General features: G+C 40.1%; 1 protein-coding gene across 15 annotated transcripts in view; it reads right to left on the bottom strand.

Annotated features, from left to right (window-relative positions):
• CELF2 (CUGBP Elav-like family member 2) overlaps positions 1-13,841 on the bottom strand; it is a 367,962-nt gene that overhangs the window by 184,924 nt on the left and 169,197 nt on the right. For 4 of the 15 annotated variants that reach the window (XM_042872818.1, XM_042872820.1, XM_042872821.1 and 1 more), the window contains exons 2-3: positions 8,313-8,431; positions 6,526-6,599 (exon numbers count right to left, since the gene is read on the bottom strand). The exons of 9 other annotated variants lie outside the window; for them this stretch is intronic. In XM_042872818.1, the coding sequence (XP_042728752.1) occupies positions 6,526-6,542 (17 nt within the window). In that variant the 5' untranslated portion in view covers positions 6,543-6,599; positions 8,313-8,431. Of the gene's footprint in view, positions 1-1,964; positions 2,003-6,525; positions 6,600-8,312; positions 8,432-13,841 lie in introns of those variants that run through there. 2 more of the 15 variants (XM_042872822.1, XM_042872826.1) reach the window with 2 other exon arrangements.

Below are 13,841 nucleotides of genomic sequence, written 5' to 3'. Positions count from 1 at the left end.
GAGCTTTCTCTTCTCCAGGCTGAAAAAGCCCAGGTCCCTCACATAGCCCAACACTGAGAAGACAACAACCAAAATTAACAAGTTAAACGTAAGTGTATTTTACTGTTAAAAGAAGGACATTTTATTGGGTAGAAGGAAAAACTTTTCCCTGTGAGGACAATCAATCACTGGAACAGACTGTCCAGAAAGATTCCCTTCTTCATATTTGGAGGCTTTCAAGGGCTGCCTAGACCTAACCCTGAACAACCTGATCTGATCTTCCAGCTGACCCAGCTCCAAGCAGCATGCTGGACTCCTGAAAGACCTTCCAACCTGAGTTATCACCTGATCTCATTACTACTGGCTGCAGGAGCACTTAGTTATACTTTCCAAAGATGAGATCTGATAATGGAGAGCCTTAACATCACGATGGGAAGAAAATAAAATCTCAGAGCATATGTAAACAGTCAGTCAGGGTCAGCACAACCTTACCTGTTCTGCACAGCAGCAGCTTAGTCTCATGTTACAGATAGAGAGCATCAAGGTCTTTTGGTTCTGATAAATTATGAACCATCTAATAGTAAGCAAAGAGCAACTTCCACGCAGAGACACAATATCACTGGAATGTCTGATATCTCATTCAGAAATCTGTCCTGCTTTACTACAACTGGTGATTTACAACAATTAGGAACTGAGGTTTTTGCTTTCTGCATATGGCAACATACTGGACACAGAAATGAGTGATGGACAGTTTATAATGGCTGATGACCTAGACATCCTAAAAAAGCAGATACTTGACTTCTCTGCACCAGAATAAAAAAGGAATGTATAATTTACACCGAACTGCAAACTCAGCTAATATTTTAAATATATGGAAATTATTTCTGCATTTCACATAAGAGTTGGTATTACATATGCACTGTAAAGATCATAAAAACGAGGTAACGTGAATTTGAGAAGAAAGTTCCTGCACTAGAACTCTCCACCCTCTAAGAGAAGGGATGAAATGTGAACGTACAAAGTGTAAGTTTTCTGGAGGATCTGTAAGTGCCATTGAAGTCAGCCATTCACAGACCCCTTAGCTCTGCTTCTGTAAAGGAAATTACTGCAGACAGAGAAAGAAAAAACTACAGGAGTGAATGTTAAATGTAGTTAGGAACCACTTCCTGCCCTAACACAACTTGAAAGACTGAGACCAAATTATAAACAACCTGGAAGAAAAAATACAATTTAGTAGCTGTTTGGCAGTTTAATCCCAAAGTTTTCTCCATATTTTCAGGACTATGGTGAGATGATCAGACATCATGAGACAACTGATATAATAAATAATGTGCTTCAAAATCCAGAAACCCTCATTGAATACCTCAAAATTACAGCTAATCTCCAGGTATACAAGTCAACAGAGTTAAAAAAAAAAAAAAAACAAAAAAAACCAACAACTTCTTGGATTCCCTCAAAGAAATTTCCCAGAAATCTAATCACACAAATCTAATCCATCTATTTGACTATTTTAATGCTTTCTCTACAATTCATACCTGAAGGTGATACTATAGAGCTGGCAAGATTGACAAAGGAAAATGTAAAACACGTGGCACTAAACGCGTAGAAAGCCCATATTCATCAGAAGGGAGTTTTGTGTAACTCCAGAAGAAGACAAATAGCTGACATGAAGATTATTCATGTTATTTTCATGGGTTATTCAAACTGACTTCATGTCGTTCTAAGCTCTGGAGGCTGGAAAATTGTCATTTGTTATCATGTTTTAAGAACAACTGATGACCAGTTTGGCAGGCTGGCTAACTGCTGATGGCTTCTGACTGTTTGACAAAGCTTAATCAATACCTCTAAATATTTTTAACAGGCAACTGTAACAATAAAAGTGAGCAATTAGAACCAGAGAATGGTGAGCCAACAGATACAGAGGGAACAGACATAGAGCCCTGACTGCTTGCAAACAGTCACAACCTAAACAATGGCCCCCTTACCTTCACAATACACATTGAAAAATGGGTATTTCCAAGACCAACTGGATGCTCCAAAAGTAATGTCTCTCATTTATTTCCATGGAAACTACAACAGATACAAAGAGCACAATAACACTACTTGATAGATTGAAGTCTCAGTTACAAAACACCACTTTTTAATATGGGCACCACCATTAGCTATGCATTTTTGCCAATGATGAACAAGAGCCTGCATACTGCGCTTGTAAAAATCTGCACTGCTGGAGGTGACCGACTGCAGAAACACATCATCCACCACCTCACTGTGCTCACATCCACTGTTTTGACTCCACAAATGTTCAGCAAGTGTAGAATGTCAATGGGTGCACTTTTTTCCCCTACAAATGAATTCAGTGACACAACTTTGCGTTATTCTGTGTCAGATGCCATTCTGCTAGACTACCCCTGTGCTGCCATGTGTCACATGGGAACAAAATGTAACACAATATTGGTGGGAAGGTTCAACCTGTATTGCCATGCCACCGACATCTGTCTCTGGGCCAACATCATGGGTGAACATAACCAAATAGGAGTCATTACCCAGCATCATAGAGTCATTAAGGTTGGAAAAGACCTCTAAGCCCATCTAGTCCAACCATCAACTCATCATCACCATGCCCCACTTCCCTTTTGGAACAGCCCTCATATTTCACTGCTTTCCAGAGATGCTTAAGAACAATACCTAAAAGCATTACTGCACAGATAAATATGGCTCATAAGAATCTAGTACTCCTTTTTTAAAAGACTTTTTGTTCCACTCTCATACCACACATATATTCATATCCAGGTATGTATTTGTGCTCTACTTTCATGCTGTATATTGCAGTTTTTAGAGCAAACACCATGCTGATCAGAATATGGCCTTCTCTTTTAACTTTGCCTTCTTTCTGCAGGCAGATTGAACACAGAAGTGTTATGGATTGTGAATCCTCTGTGAGCCCTCAGCTGTGTTTCACAAATGGGAAAATTAAGGCACTAAAGCTCAGGCTGGTTTCATTGAGCCCACAGTAAATGTCGCATTAGTAACCCAGCCTCTTTTCCCTCCTTCTACCATAAAGAATGACAAACAAGGGGACCAGATTGCCCTGTCAAGGATGCCTACCTCTCCTCTGACATTTGCATGACTTTATGGTAAACTTTTCAGTATCTCTGAGGCACAGAGGGCACAAACCCTATCTTCTGCCCTCAGTATATACACAGATGCCTCTGTGGAGAGAGGTAGCATTGCCCAGACAGCTCTTTCACCCTCTGAAAATCTGACTCTGACCTTGCAGAATTTTCTCCACTGCCATACACTGAGACAAAAAAACTATTAAATCTGGAAATATACCCGTAAGAGGCAAAGTGCTAGGTCACCAGCAGATAAAGGAATAAAAGCAGGACTCAGCTGCCAGCCCTCTGTTTCAAATGCCAGATCATGTATTTTTTAAATCCTCTTTAGCTTCTATATTCATCTTCATGCCAAATGGTACCATCTGACTGACATTTTTGACCTTTTCTGTATAGGAAGCTATGCAGAGAGAAATGGTGGGGACAGTCATTTCAGTACACGCTGAGCTCCTAGTTTTTAAAATCATGGCAAGAAGTGAGATCCACTATGAAGGTGTTAAGTAGTTAAACAAGAAAGAATGGAAAACTAATATCCATTGAAAATCAAGCCTTTTGTTTCACTTGTTGGAAGCAGAAATTTTCTTATCTAATCTTGCCCATTAGTTAAAGGCAGTAAACATAATTCTCAATTTTCTCAGCAAAATTTATGATCTCTGTCACACTGCGGACAATAGATATTTCTTCTTTCTTTCAGTGGTTCGACAGGCAAAGAAAAGAAAAAATTCCTAGAAAATGTCTGCCATTACTGAAAGAGGAAAATTGTAAAAGTGCAGCAAAGTCTTCAAAGGGCAGCTGGAGATTCTGAGTGAGAGTTCTGAGCCTGGCACACACAGGTCAGTCGGCACTTCCAGAACCTGATGTGTGTTTTTCTGGGGAGATGAAATAACTGCACAAGAACACAGTGCCAGGCACTAGCTGAAATAGTTGTTCGAACGAAATGTTAGAGAAAGAGCTGGAAAATGTTTTGATCAAAGTTGTTTTCTCTACACTTGCTATAGCACAGACAACGAGTGGAAATAACCCTGGCTTTGCGGATGTGCAGTAGTACAAAATTGGCTGGAAGCAGTAAATAAATTTGAGGGCTTGGGGTGCTTTCCTATCATTTTGGTGTGATTTTTATTTTTATTTTTTTCTTCTTAAGTAAAATACAACCTACACCCAGAGGCTGTGCTCAGCTTGAATGCAATTCAACTAAATTCAGTGGGGTGCTAATATTTCTTCCTTGTTTTAGGATTACGACAATATCCAGTAACAAAACCCAAAAACACACAGTCAATAATCTTCAGAGGACCCTAGGGGCATTTCCTTCATCCACTGGTAAACTGAGGCACAGATTTAAACTAATAACATAAGAAAGCTTTCCTAAAGCTTTGTATAACCTGCAGATAGAGCTGCAGTTAGGGCAATCAGGCAGCGCTCTGTCATTCATTATCCTGCAGGCTTCACATCACAGACAGCTTCCCAAAGAGTCACACTCGGAAAGATAAATTTTCATAGCTTTTATTCATTTTCAGGACTGGGGGTCCTTGTATACAGTGACCAAAGTAAAAGATTTCTAGCCTACCAGATGAGCAACCTGTGAAGTACTCATAAGTGGAATAACTTCAACGTGTATCTCTTGTTGCAGACCTGGGTCAGAGCATTTGTCCTGAGGTGAAGTGGAATAGGCACAAAGAGCTGGAGATGCTGGTCTCAGTTTTCAGTGCTACATGTGGCATGGTTATCACAGTCTTCCTACTCACCCCATCCTTTAAATACAATCAGCTCAATTTATTCACTGCTCAGAACACTACAGACAGGACTTCATTCCTTTTGTCTATGGTGCCCAACTCTATATCACCTAAATCCCTTGCTGGAGCCCTTTAGAGTTATCATAAAACAACAGCTTTAATCTGCCTTATCCAGTCCTTGTGAATGAAGCTTTAGAGGGTATTTTTTTTTTGGCCAGCTCTGCCAACTAGATACTTCATAAAGTGAAATAGAATTTCTGCTTCCTTCAGGGCACCTGCTTTCAATTACAGGAAACATACGGCACCTTCAGATTTTCAGCTTTCAACATCTGTGCTTTCCAGGTACAATTTGTTGCATTCAAATTACTGCTAAACCTCCAGAATGGTGTCTGGCTTTCCGGGGCATGCTTGAGAAACACTATAGATGGACCGAAAGTAATGGCATTTGCAATCGCTTTCTAATGACAGATTAATGACTGTTCTGAACAAATCCTTTAAGCTGTTCAGCAACCTCAGTCCACTCCTCTTGGAAGACCCATTCCACCCGAGCTCACTTAGAAATGTTATCCTTCCCATATAGCAGATGTACCTACTGACACTCCTATCTACCAAATACACTAGCTCACACCCTAAACACATTCTAAAAGGCACACTATCACTAATTCCTTTAATAAGGAAAATTACAAGGCCTATTACAAACTGTCAGCCACAGTCATGCTGGGATGAGCCAGTGACCACTACAGATTTGATTTCTTTTTCTGCCTCTGCAGAATTAATACATAAGTCAAGTCTATATGGGGTGTCTTTTGCCCTCCCACCTTTTCACAGAATCATTGAGGTTGGAAAAGACCTCTAAGATGATCTAGTCCAATCATCAACCCATCACCACCATGCCCACTAACCTATGTCCCTCAGTGCCACACCTGCCCTTCTTCTGAACACTTCCAGGGATGGTGACTCCACCACTTCCCTAGGCAGCCTGTTCAGGACATCTAAGCATCCCCCAGCATTTCTACAGGCTGGCAATGAGTCATAGGACCTTGAATGCCCACTTCCTGGTCCACTGATTGCTAGAATCTCAGTTCAACCACAGTCCATCGTGCTCTTTTTAGGTTACAAGTGCACAGCTAGCCCACTGGCTCCTTGTTTCAGCCATCACCACATCTCAGCTGTTGTCTCCCAAAACATGATAACTAAAATGTAGCTTGCTAACTTGCTATACCTAAGGAACGCAAATCCACAGATTCAAAGCTCTACCCACAAGATAGATAAGGAGAAGTAGCAGAGCGAAAGATGCACACTGTTGCTAAAGAGAAAAACAACAACAAAAAACAACAGGGGAGAATACTTTCTAACTAGACCTGCAAGAACTGATTTTTATTGATGAATAAGAGAAATGCAGCAGCACAGGACTCACAGCAACACAGTCTAGAAGATCATTTCCAATCAGATATTACCAGGATCAAATTCAATAGTTTTGCTAATAAAGTGATGGTAACAATAGTATGTAGGTGTTTACATTACTTATGTTTGTATTTTTTATTAAGTAATCACAACTAAATTGTATTATTTCCAGTAATACAAGGCAAGGACTTATCCTTCTGCTTATTGTAAGGAAGGGGATTCAGCTCCAGTGGAATTTCACTGAACTAGCCTAACATGTCTGGAGGTATGCTATGGAGGGATGTGCGCCGCATACTCACCCCTCTCCTGGTTGCATGGGCCTAACACTTCATGGGAGAGCAGCTCAGAATATAGTAGAAATCAATTACAATGCCTGGAGAAATCAAAGAGGAGCAGAATAAACTTAGAAGAGGAAACTGGGAAGCAACTGATATTGCTTACCTAACGTAAGGAAATTTCCCCAAATTAGTGCCATACCAGCCTCCCCAAGGCCTACAGTCTTAACCCTCAGAGCACACCATTTTGTGCAAGCTCGTGTCACAATAATGAGCAGAATGTTATCAATCCACAGCATGGCAAATGTCAGTCTGGTTCACTAGAGCTCTGGACTTCTGTCTGCTACAGTTTTGTTTCGGAAGACTGAAGCTGTAGAATGGGAGTCAGACTCTTCTTTGCATTCTAAGCAGTCCGCATCTACATTTGGTTCAGGACTTCTTCTAATTTAATTATGTTTGCACTTGGATGTAAGTTAAGTCACAGTTTAACCATTAACTGTGTTCTGCTATGGCATCCACCACTCTGTATTTGACTTCCCTAAATGCCTAATGTTTTGCAGTGAGTTTTTGATAAGTGAGTGTTTGCAGATTTTCAAGACAGACTAATAACACCAAAGGAGGATCCAGGAATGTTTTAAGTAAACATTATGTGTATATTTTCTCAGCAGTGCTTGCCGACCAGCACCTTCAGAGCTGCATAATCTCACCTAAACTACATTTGCATTGTTTGCACTAACTGGCGTAGTCCACACTACTCTAAGCAAACAGTTATTTGATTACAATATTATGCAGAGCATAATTCCAGGACACACAGTCATGCAGCTCCAAAGAAGCAGCAGCTTCTATTTCTGTCCTGCAAAATTCTGCTTGCCATCATTAGATATTTCTTCATCAATCATAATGAAGACTGAGTAGATAAAGACTGCTACCTGAGCCAGGAACATTCTGGGATATTTTAAGAAACTCTTTGTTTTTCTCCCTCCACCTTCACTCTTTTCTACTGTTATTCCCTATTTTGTCCTGAAATTTACAAAAAGATGGATGCCTGGAAAGCAAGCCCAGCTGTAACTAATTTGAATGTGCAAGAACTTCAGAGCAGGCATCTTCTCTGACTGTGTCATGAGATGACAGAACATCAATACAGGGAAGATGGTCGAGCTTGGTGGTGAGCAGATGTTAGGCATCTTAACTTTTTCTAGTAATTTATTATATTGTCATCTTTTCGGCTGCCACCAGCAGATGGCTTAACAGTTTGGAGTGATAGCCAAATTGAAAAGAATTTAGTAGCGCCATTGACATCACATTATATGGATGAGAACTGATTAGGGCATTATCTTCTCATCTGAAATACAAGTATTGAATTCTAGTCTCAGCCATAGACTTCCTGTGGACACATCTCATTTGGGGTATAATAACACTATACAATCTAAACTAAGTCAGCTGCCTATATAGAACATACATGAAACAAATTTAAGCTAAGCTAGTTACTCATAACAGCTGTGAAAGCACAGGCTCTGAAACTCATCTGCTATAGACAAATCTCTAATCTCTTTGGCTCAGATTTATTAAATCTGTGTGTCCAGGATTTCCTATTTAGCCTGTGAAAAGAAATAATCAATTTAGATGGCAATTCAGACTTCAGGTGGACTAAAATGAAGGCAGCAATGTCTCTCCATTGACTACAGTGGCATCCTAGGGCAACTGTAGATAAATACCATCTATCTGCAAAGGAGGATAACAGCTTTTTCACAGCAATATCATGAAGACAAATGGAATACATATGGCTTAGAAGAATGGCAGCAATTACCTACCTCAGTTAGATCAACTTTCTTGTTTTCTGTTCAACCTGTCTGCTACTGGTAAGGCAATATAAAATGGCTCTGTAAAGTGTTCCTTTTCTATTTCAGCAGTTCAAGGTGTCGATAAGATCCTAAGACCAAAAAGGACATTCTGTGTCACCAAGCTTGGTCCCTGGCCAAAAATGGGTAAACCCAAATAATGATCTCATTCATCAAGTTCAAGCCCTGTAGCCCAGTAAATACTGTATTGCCACTGCCAGAAATAGCCCCAGGCTTTGTGCTGAGCCTGCACAGCATTGGGATCAGGCTTGTCTACACTTGTGCAGCCCAGCCTGGAGCTTTGCTTTAGCTGCAGCAGCAATTTTCCTAATGACCAGGTGGCTGGTGCCTAATTTATTTTACTTTTGCTTATCTTCACATATTCGTGTGGTTTCAGTGCAATTTTGATACAGACAGTAGTAACAAGTAGTTAGCCTGTGTAGGATGAAATATTTACAAAGCCATATAACCACACAGCGCAGAGTAGCACAGATACAGTATAGCTGCCTCAGAAAGGTGACATGCAATGCAGCATAGAAGAGCTGAGGCATGGGATGGGATCAGATGGAGTAGAGAGTGACGGTGATAAAAATTCACCCCCAAACAGCTGAACAAGCCCATGGTTTTAGGGATAAGAAAGAGAAAATATGTAAGGCAATGTTACGCACTGTATTCAGGAGTAAGGCAGTGTTACAATCCAACAAAGAAAACAGCTGTAAAAGCATGTTAGAAAAAAAAAAAAACAACAGCCTAAGTAGAGCCCAGACTGAGGAAGAAGAAAGCATCAACATCAGCATCATGCTCGTTATAGCACAGAGGAAGAAGCCCTGACATCAACACACCATTCCCAATGTGGGCCTCGGTGCCTCAGACCATGCTGTATCAGTTCCTGAGCTCCAAAATTAAAGCTACTGCCCACGGAGTGCAGATGAGCAAAACATGACAAAAAGAAGTGGAAACTCAGACGTTTATAAAATGTTTTTAAACCTATTATTATTACTACACCTGTAACACTATTCTTTCTTCTCAGAGGTAAATCTGGACTGGTAATAATTCTTTGACTGAAATGTTAACATTTTAATTACGTTAACAGTAGGCTTTTGCTTTTAGACAGATAGCCTATTTCATCTGGCCTGTAAGAACACTGCATGTACCAAAGCTCAACATTAAAGCTAGCTACACCTCTTGCTTTCACTCCTCGCACAAAACAACCACTCCAAAAACTGACCTCCTTCAGAAAGATATACTGATTTTCAGCATAAATATAGCCATTTTGTACCCATCACTGCCTTGTGCTCCTCTGTGTGCCTTCCTATGTCCCTGCACAGAGCTCACACTCCTGGTGGGTATGGTAGAGCCCAATCAAGACAAAATCCTTTTAGCCTCATCGTGTGGGATAGACACTGCCCCTCTCACCTCTTCTCACTGCAGAAATTCCAGCACAGAAATACAGATTATTCAATAAGTTTACAATTACCTTTTCCTTTAAGATAAGAAGTGCAGATATGACAATTTTATGCTAATTGCAAGCATTTGGGTTTGCTAGAGTAGTTTTTGAGTAGTAACAAAGCGAGATGTAATAATATAACAATTATGATAATATGTTAATAGTTTTAATTGAAGTAATTTCTGTAGACAATAAGAATTATACCCTAATGTGTTAATTAATCTGATTAGGAAATGTTGTGAAAATGAGTATGTAAAATGATATCAGAGGATAGCAGGAAAGGCATGTTTTACAGGGAGAGTGTTCCTCGGGGTAAGATTTATTGATGGTAGCTCACAAGGCTTCGGCAAGGTAAACAGCTGTTTTGGTTTTAGTTATAATGAACATTAACTCTACTTCCCCATTTCTGCTTAATTAAACCGCTGACTCTGCAGCCAATCAAGAGAAAACAGAAAATGGGCACTAATTGGGTTCTGTGCACTTTCGATCTCATCTTACATCAAGTGGCCTGGCTACACCACCAAAACTGCCTCAAAAACACGAGCTTCTCTCACACTTTCTTCTGCCAGCTTACCTAATGGTTCCTTTGCTAGTCAAAGCTAAATTACATGTATTCAGCACAAGAAGACTGGGCCAAGCAAAAGCCCTGAAGAATGTACAAAGTGAAAATTTAAATTAAACCGATTTTTACTCTCATTCAGGTAACCACTTCGTTATTTTTTGTTAACAGTTCAAAGCAAAGAACATTGAAAACAAAGAAAGAAACTCACGAAACACTCTCTCCGACACTCCTGAAGGAGGAGCCAACAGCAAGTTCCTGTGCTTTTTGATTAGTTTTACCTTTTGCAAAACAGGATCAGAATGGCACTGGCACGAAGTTAAAAACCAAATGAAAGCACGCTGATGAGATGGAAAGAAAATGGCACGCAATGTGCACAGTGGTAAGAATACCACTGGAGATAATAGAGAAAACCTTAAATCTATTCTTACAGAGCTCTGTAAGAGCAAGCTGTCTCCTACACAAAATGTCCCCTCTTCCTCCTTGTGACATGCGCCGTCAGCTCCGGAGTGCCTTCATCTGAGAGGAACTGGGGACTCGTGTGACAGAGCACAGGCTTCTCCTAGCACACTTACAGGGCAAAAAAAAAAAAAGAGGAACTTATGCCCTGGAGGACAAAAGATAATTTTGCATTATTCTGTAAATTAATCTTTAAGACAATACAATGAATAGGATAAAAAAAGGATTGAAATACCTTACAGTCTCTTGCGTCTGGAAGAGACAGCCGTGCTCTCTCTTGAACAGTCTTACTTTGTGAGCGTGCGCAGGAAGGTTTCTGTCAGACCTACAACCTTTATCTGAGCTTCCTTTGTGGTTATTAGCAATACCAAGAGCATCGCTTCACCATTACACTTCAACCATTTCCTTGCCGGTGAACTCACTTCCGCAGCGAGCTCTCCCTTTTGTAAACCTAATAGGCAAAAACTGGGTAAAATGCCCTGTAGATTTTATGACAATCAATAACCTTTAGTATAAATATGCACAGTAACTTGTGCTGTGGCAGCAGCCAATTGGGATAAACACACAAAGAGGTTCAACTACCAAAAGCACCATTTTGTGGCTCTCGGAAGGAAGTGGTAAATACTGGTAAATGCTCGATCTCTCCTCTTCATGGGAGGCTGCCTACCTAAGCCCTGAACCGAGAGCAGACCTTAAGTATAAATCACTTAATTGCTCATTTTATTTGATGCCCAAGTACTTCACGCTAATGAAGTTAAGCATTAAAAGATTACAATGTGACAAATTATACGCCCATCTCATAAAAGAAATATTACCGAAACAGACTCAGATCTGAAAGGCTCTCAATAACGTACAGTGTAAGTCTAATTTTAGATGATTCCTCAATCACTGGAGAGCTTGCAGTATACACAGCCAGCCCAGCTCAATCAACTGACTTTTATCTCTATGACTGCAGGTCACATTATCTCATGAATGAACTGTTATGTAGGTCAGTCAAGAGTCATCTTCTAATTGAATGCACGTTTCAGCCTTGGCATTTATGCCCCAGATATCAAGACTGTGGACAATTGGTGAAGTCAGAAGAAAACGCTGAAGAAGGATCTGTGATAATTAGCCTTTGTATCAGACAACAAGCATGCAAACAGATGTTAGCTGAACATTGGAGACAGTTGTTTGCATTTTAACTGGATTTAACACAGGTGGAAAGTGTGGGAGCAACAGCTTGCTGAGGAGAGGTATTTCAGGTTGCAGATCAGATTTTAGCCACAAATCAAGCCCCATCTTTCTAACGAAACTCAGCACAGCCGTGAGGTATATTGGGCTGCGTTGAGATGTGCCAAATATATGCCTGCTTATTTGCAGTAACTGATACACCAGCTCCTCTCACTCCTTCCCACTGAGCAGCCATCAGCAAGGGTGAGTTGTGGCTGCTCCCAAAAGAAGGTGGATTTGAGACAGTGGAAGAAAAAGTTTACACTCTAGCTCCAGACTCCTGTATAATAATTGTACTTGCATGTTTTAAAGATAGAGGGCTTTGGGAAGACATTCTTATATGGTTTGTGGACTTTTCATTTAACTTCACAATCAGGGAACTGACGTAAAATACATTTGAGTTACAGCCCCTGTAACATCTGGGTAAAATGAGGAGTGTCAGACTGAAGATGCTCCATGAAACTAAAGCAAGAAATTTACTGCTTTACAGAAACACTTCTGAGCAGACATTTCATTTCCTGTTCAATCCAAGTTATTATAATTTAGATGTAAAGGCAAAATTGCAACTGATTAAAATTGGGTCGGCAGCAGCTCCCATCTGAGGAAGCTCACGATCAGATAACAACCAAGCTGCCGAAATGCAGAGCTTCTCATACTTCACAACTGTTATTCACATCCATACAGCTATTACCAGTTGCTTTATCTATTTCCAGAAATACTCCCTGACTTTGTGCTCCCCCAACTTTAAAAACCATTTGCAGCACACAAAGGGTTACCAGTAGCAAAGTGAAAGCAAAACGCCCAAGGCCAAGCTTTCCCCCGTAGCCTGCATACATGGTTGCATTTTCAGCTCCTGTGTCCTGACAGCTGCTATCTTCAAGTATGCTGCGACATGCCTATTGCTGTACCAGCAATCCTTTTGTTCAACTCTGAGCTTGCTTTTTAAGGCTTTAAAACCTTGGTGCATGGGAGGCGGAGAAGGGAAGATGTGAAGTAACAGCTATTATATGGAAGATAATTTTGGTTGGTTTTCTTTGCTATCTTATGCCCCACCCATTTCAAAACAAGGAGTTATAAAGAAGTACAAAAGTAGCTAAAAAAAAAAAAAAAAAAAAAAAAAAAAAAAAAAAAAAAAACGACCAGAAAACCCTCTCCCCACCTCCAGCAAAGCCTTTCCCTCAGTGTTGTTCTCATCTCCCAGCAACAACTGCTTCGCACTCACGTAGTGGGATTCTTAGGAGGATGTGAAAGCAGTTACAAACATCTGTTAATTAAGGCTCAATTTGCATCTGAGATGGGTAATATACTAATTTTACAAATGGGTATGTTGAACCACACAACACTGGAGAAAGCTGGCCAACAAGAGCAAATGAATGTGCACTAGAACAAGGGAGACTCCATTTCCTTATTCTGGCTACTGCTCTTCTAAATAAAATAAAGGTAAGTGGGCCTGATATGTTGATGGCTTTTATTTTGCAAAAGACAAAGTCAGAATAATTTTCCAGAAAATAAACAGATATTCGTAAATAAAACAACAACAACAAAAAAAAAACCCACAAAACAGTTACTGATGAATAAATTGCATTAGGTCCAACTTGCAAGAAAGCATATTAATGTATTTTTAATGGCTGAACCAAGGGAAGGTCATTATACAGTGTTTTAATTCTAATACATTAGTGTTGCATTTATACATCAGCAGTTAATGTGATAATGTCAAACTCGCCACTAGTGTGGCATCATAAAAATAAAGGCTGTTTTAGTATTCTTCTGGAAAAAAAAAAAAAGAGAAAACAAAAATCAGAAATGTTACCATCTCCTACTCCAG

Source organism: Lagopus leucura, unplaced genomic scaffold, assembly GCF_019238085.1.
Source record: "Lagopus leucura isolate 7727_CA_CO unplaced genomic scaffold, USGS_WTPT01 Super-Scaffold_100008, whole genome shotgun sequence".
Lineage (NCBI taxonomy): Eukaryota > Metazoa > Chordata > Aves > Galliformes > Phasianidae > Lagopus > Lagopus leucura.
Note: the sequence above shows the minus strand (reverse complement) of the source record. Positions and strands in the feature narration are given on the sequence as shown.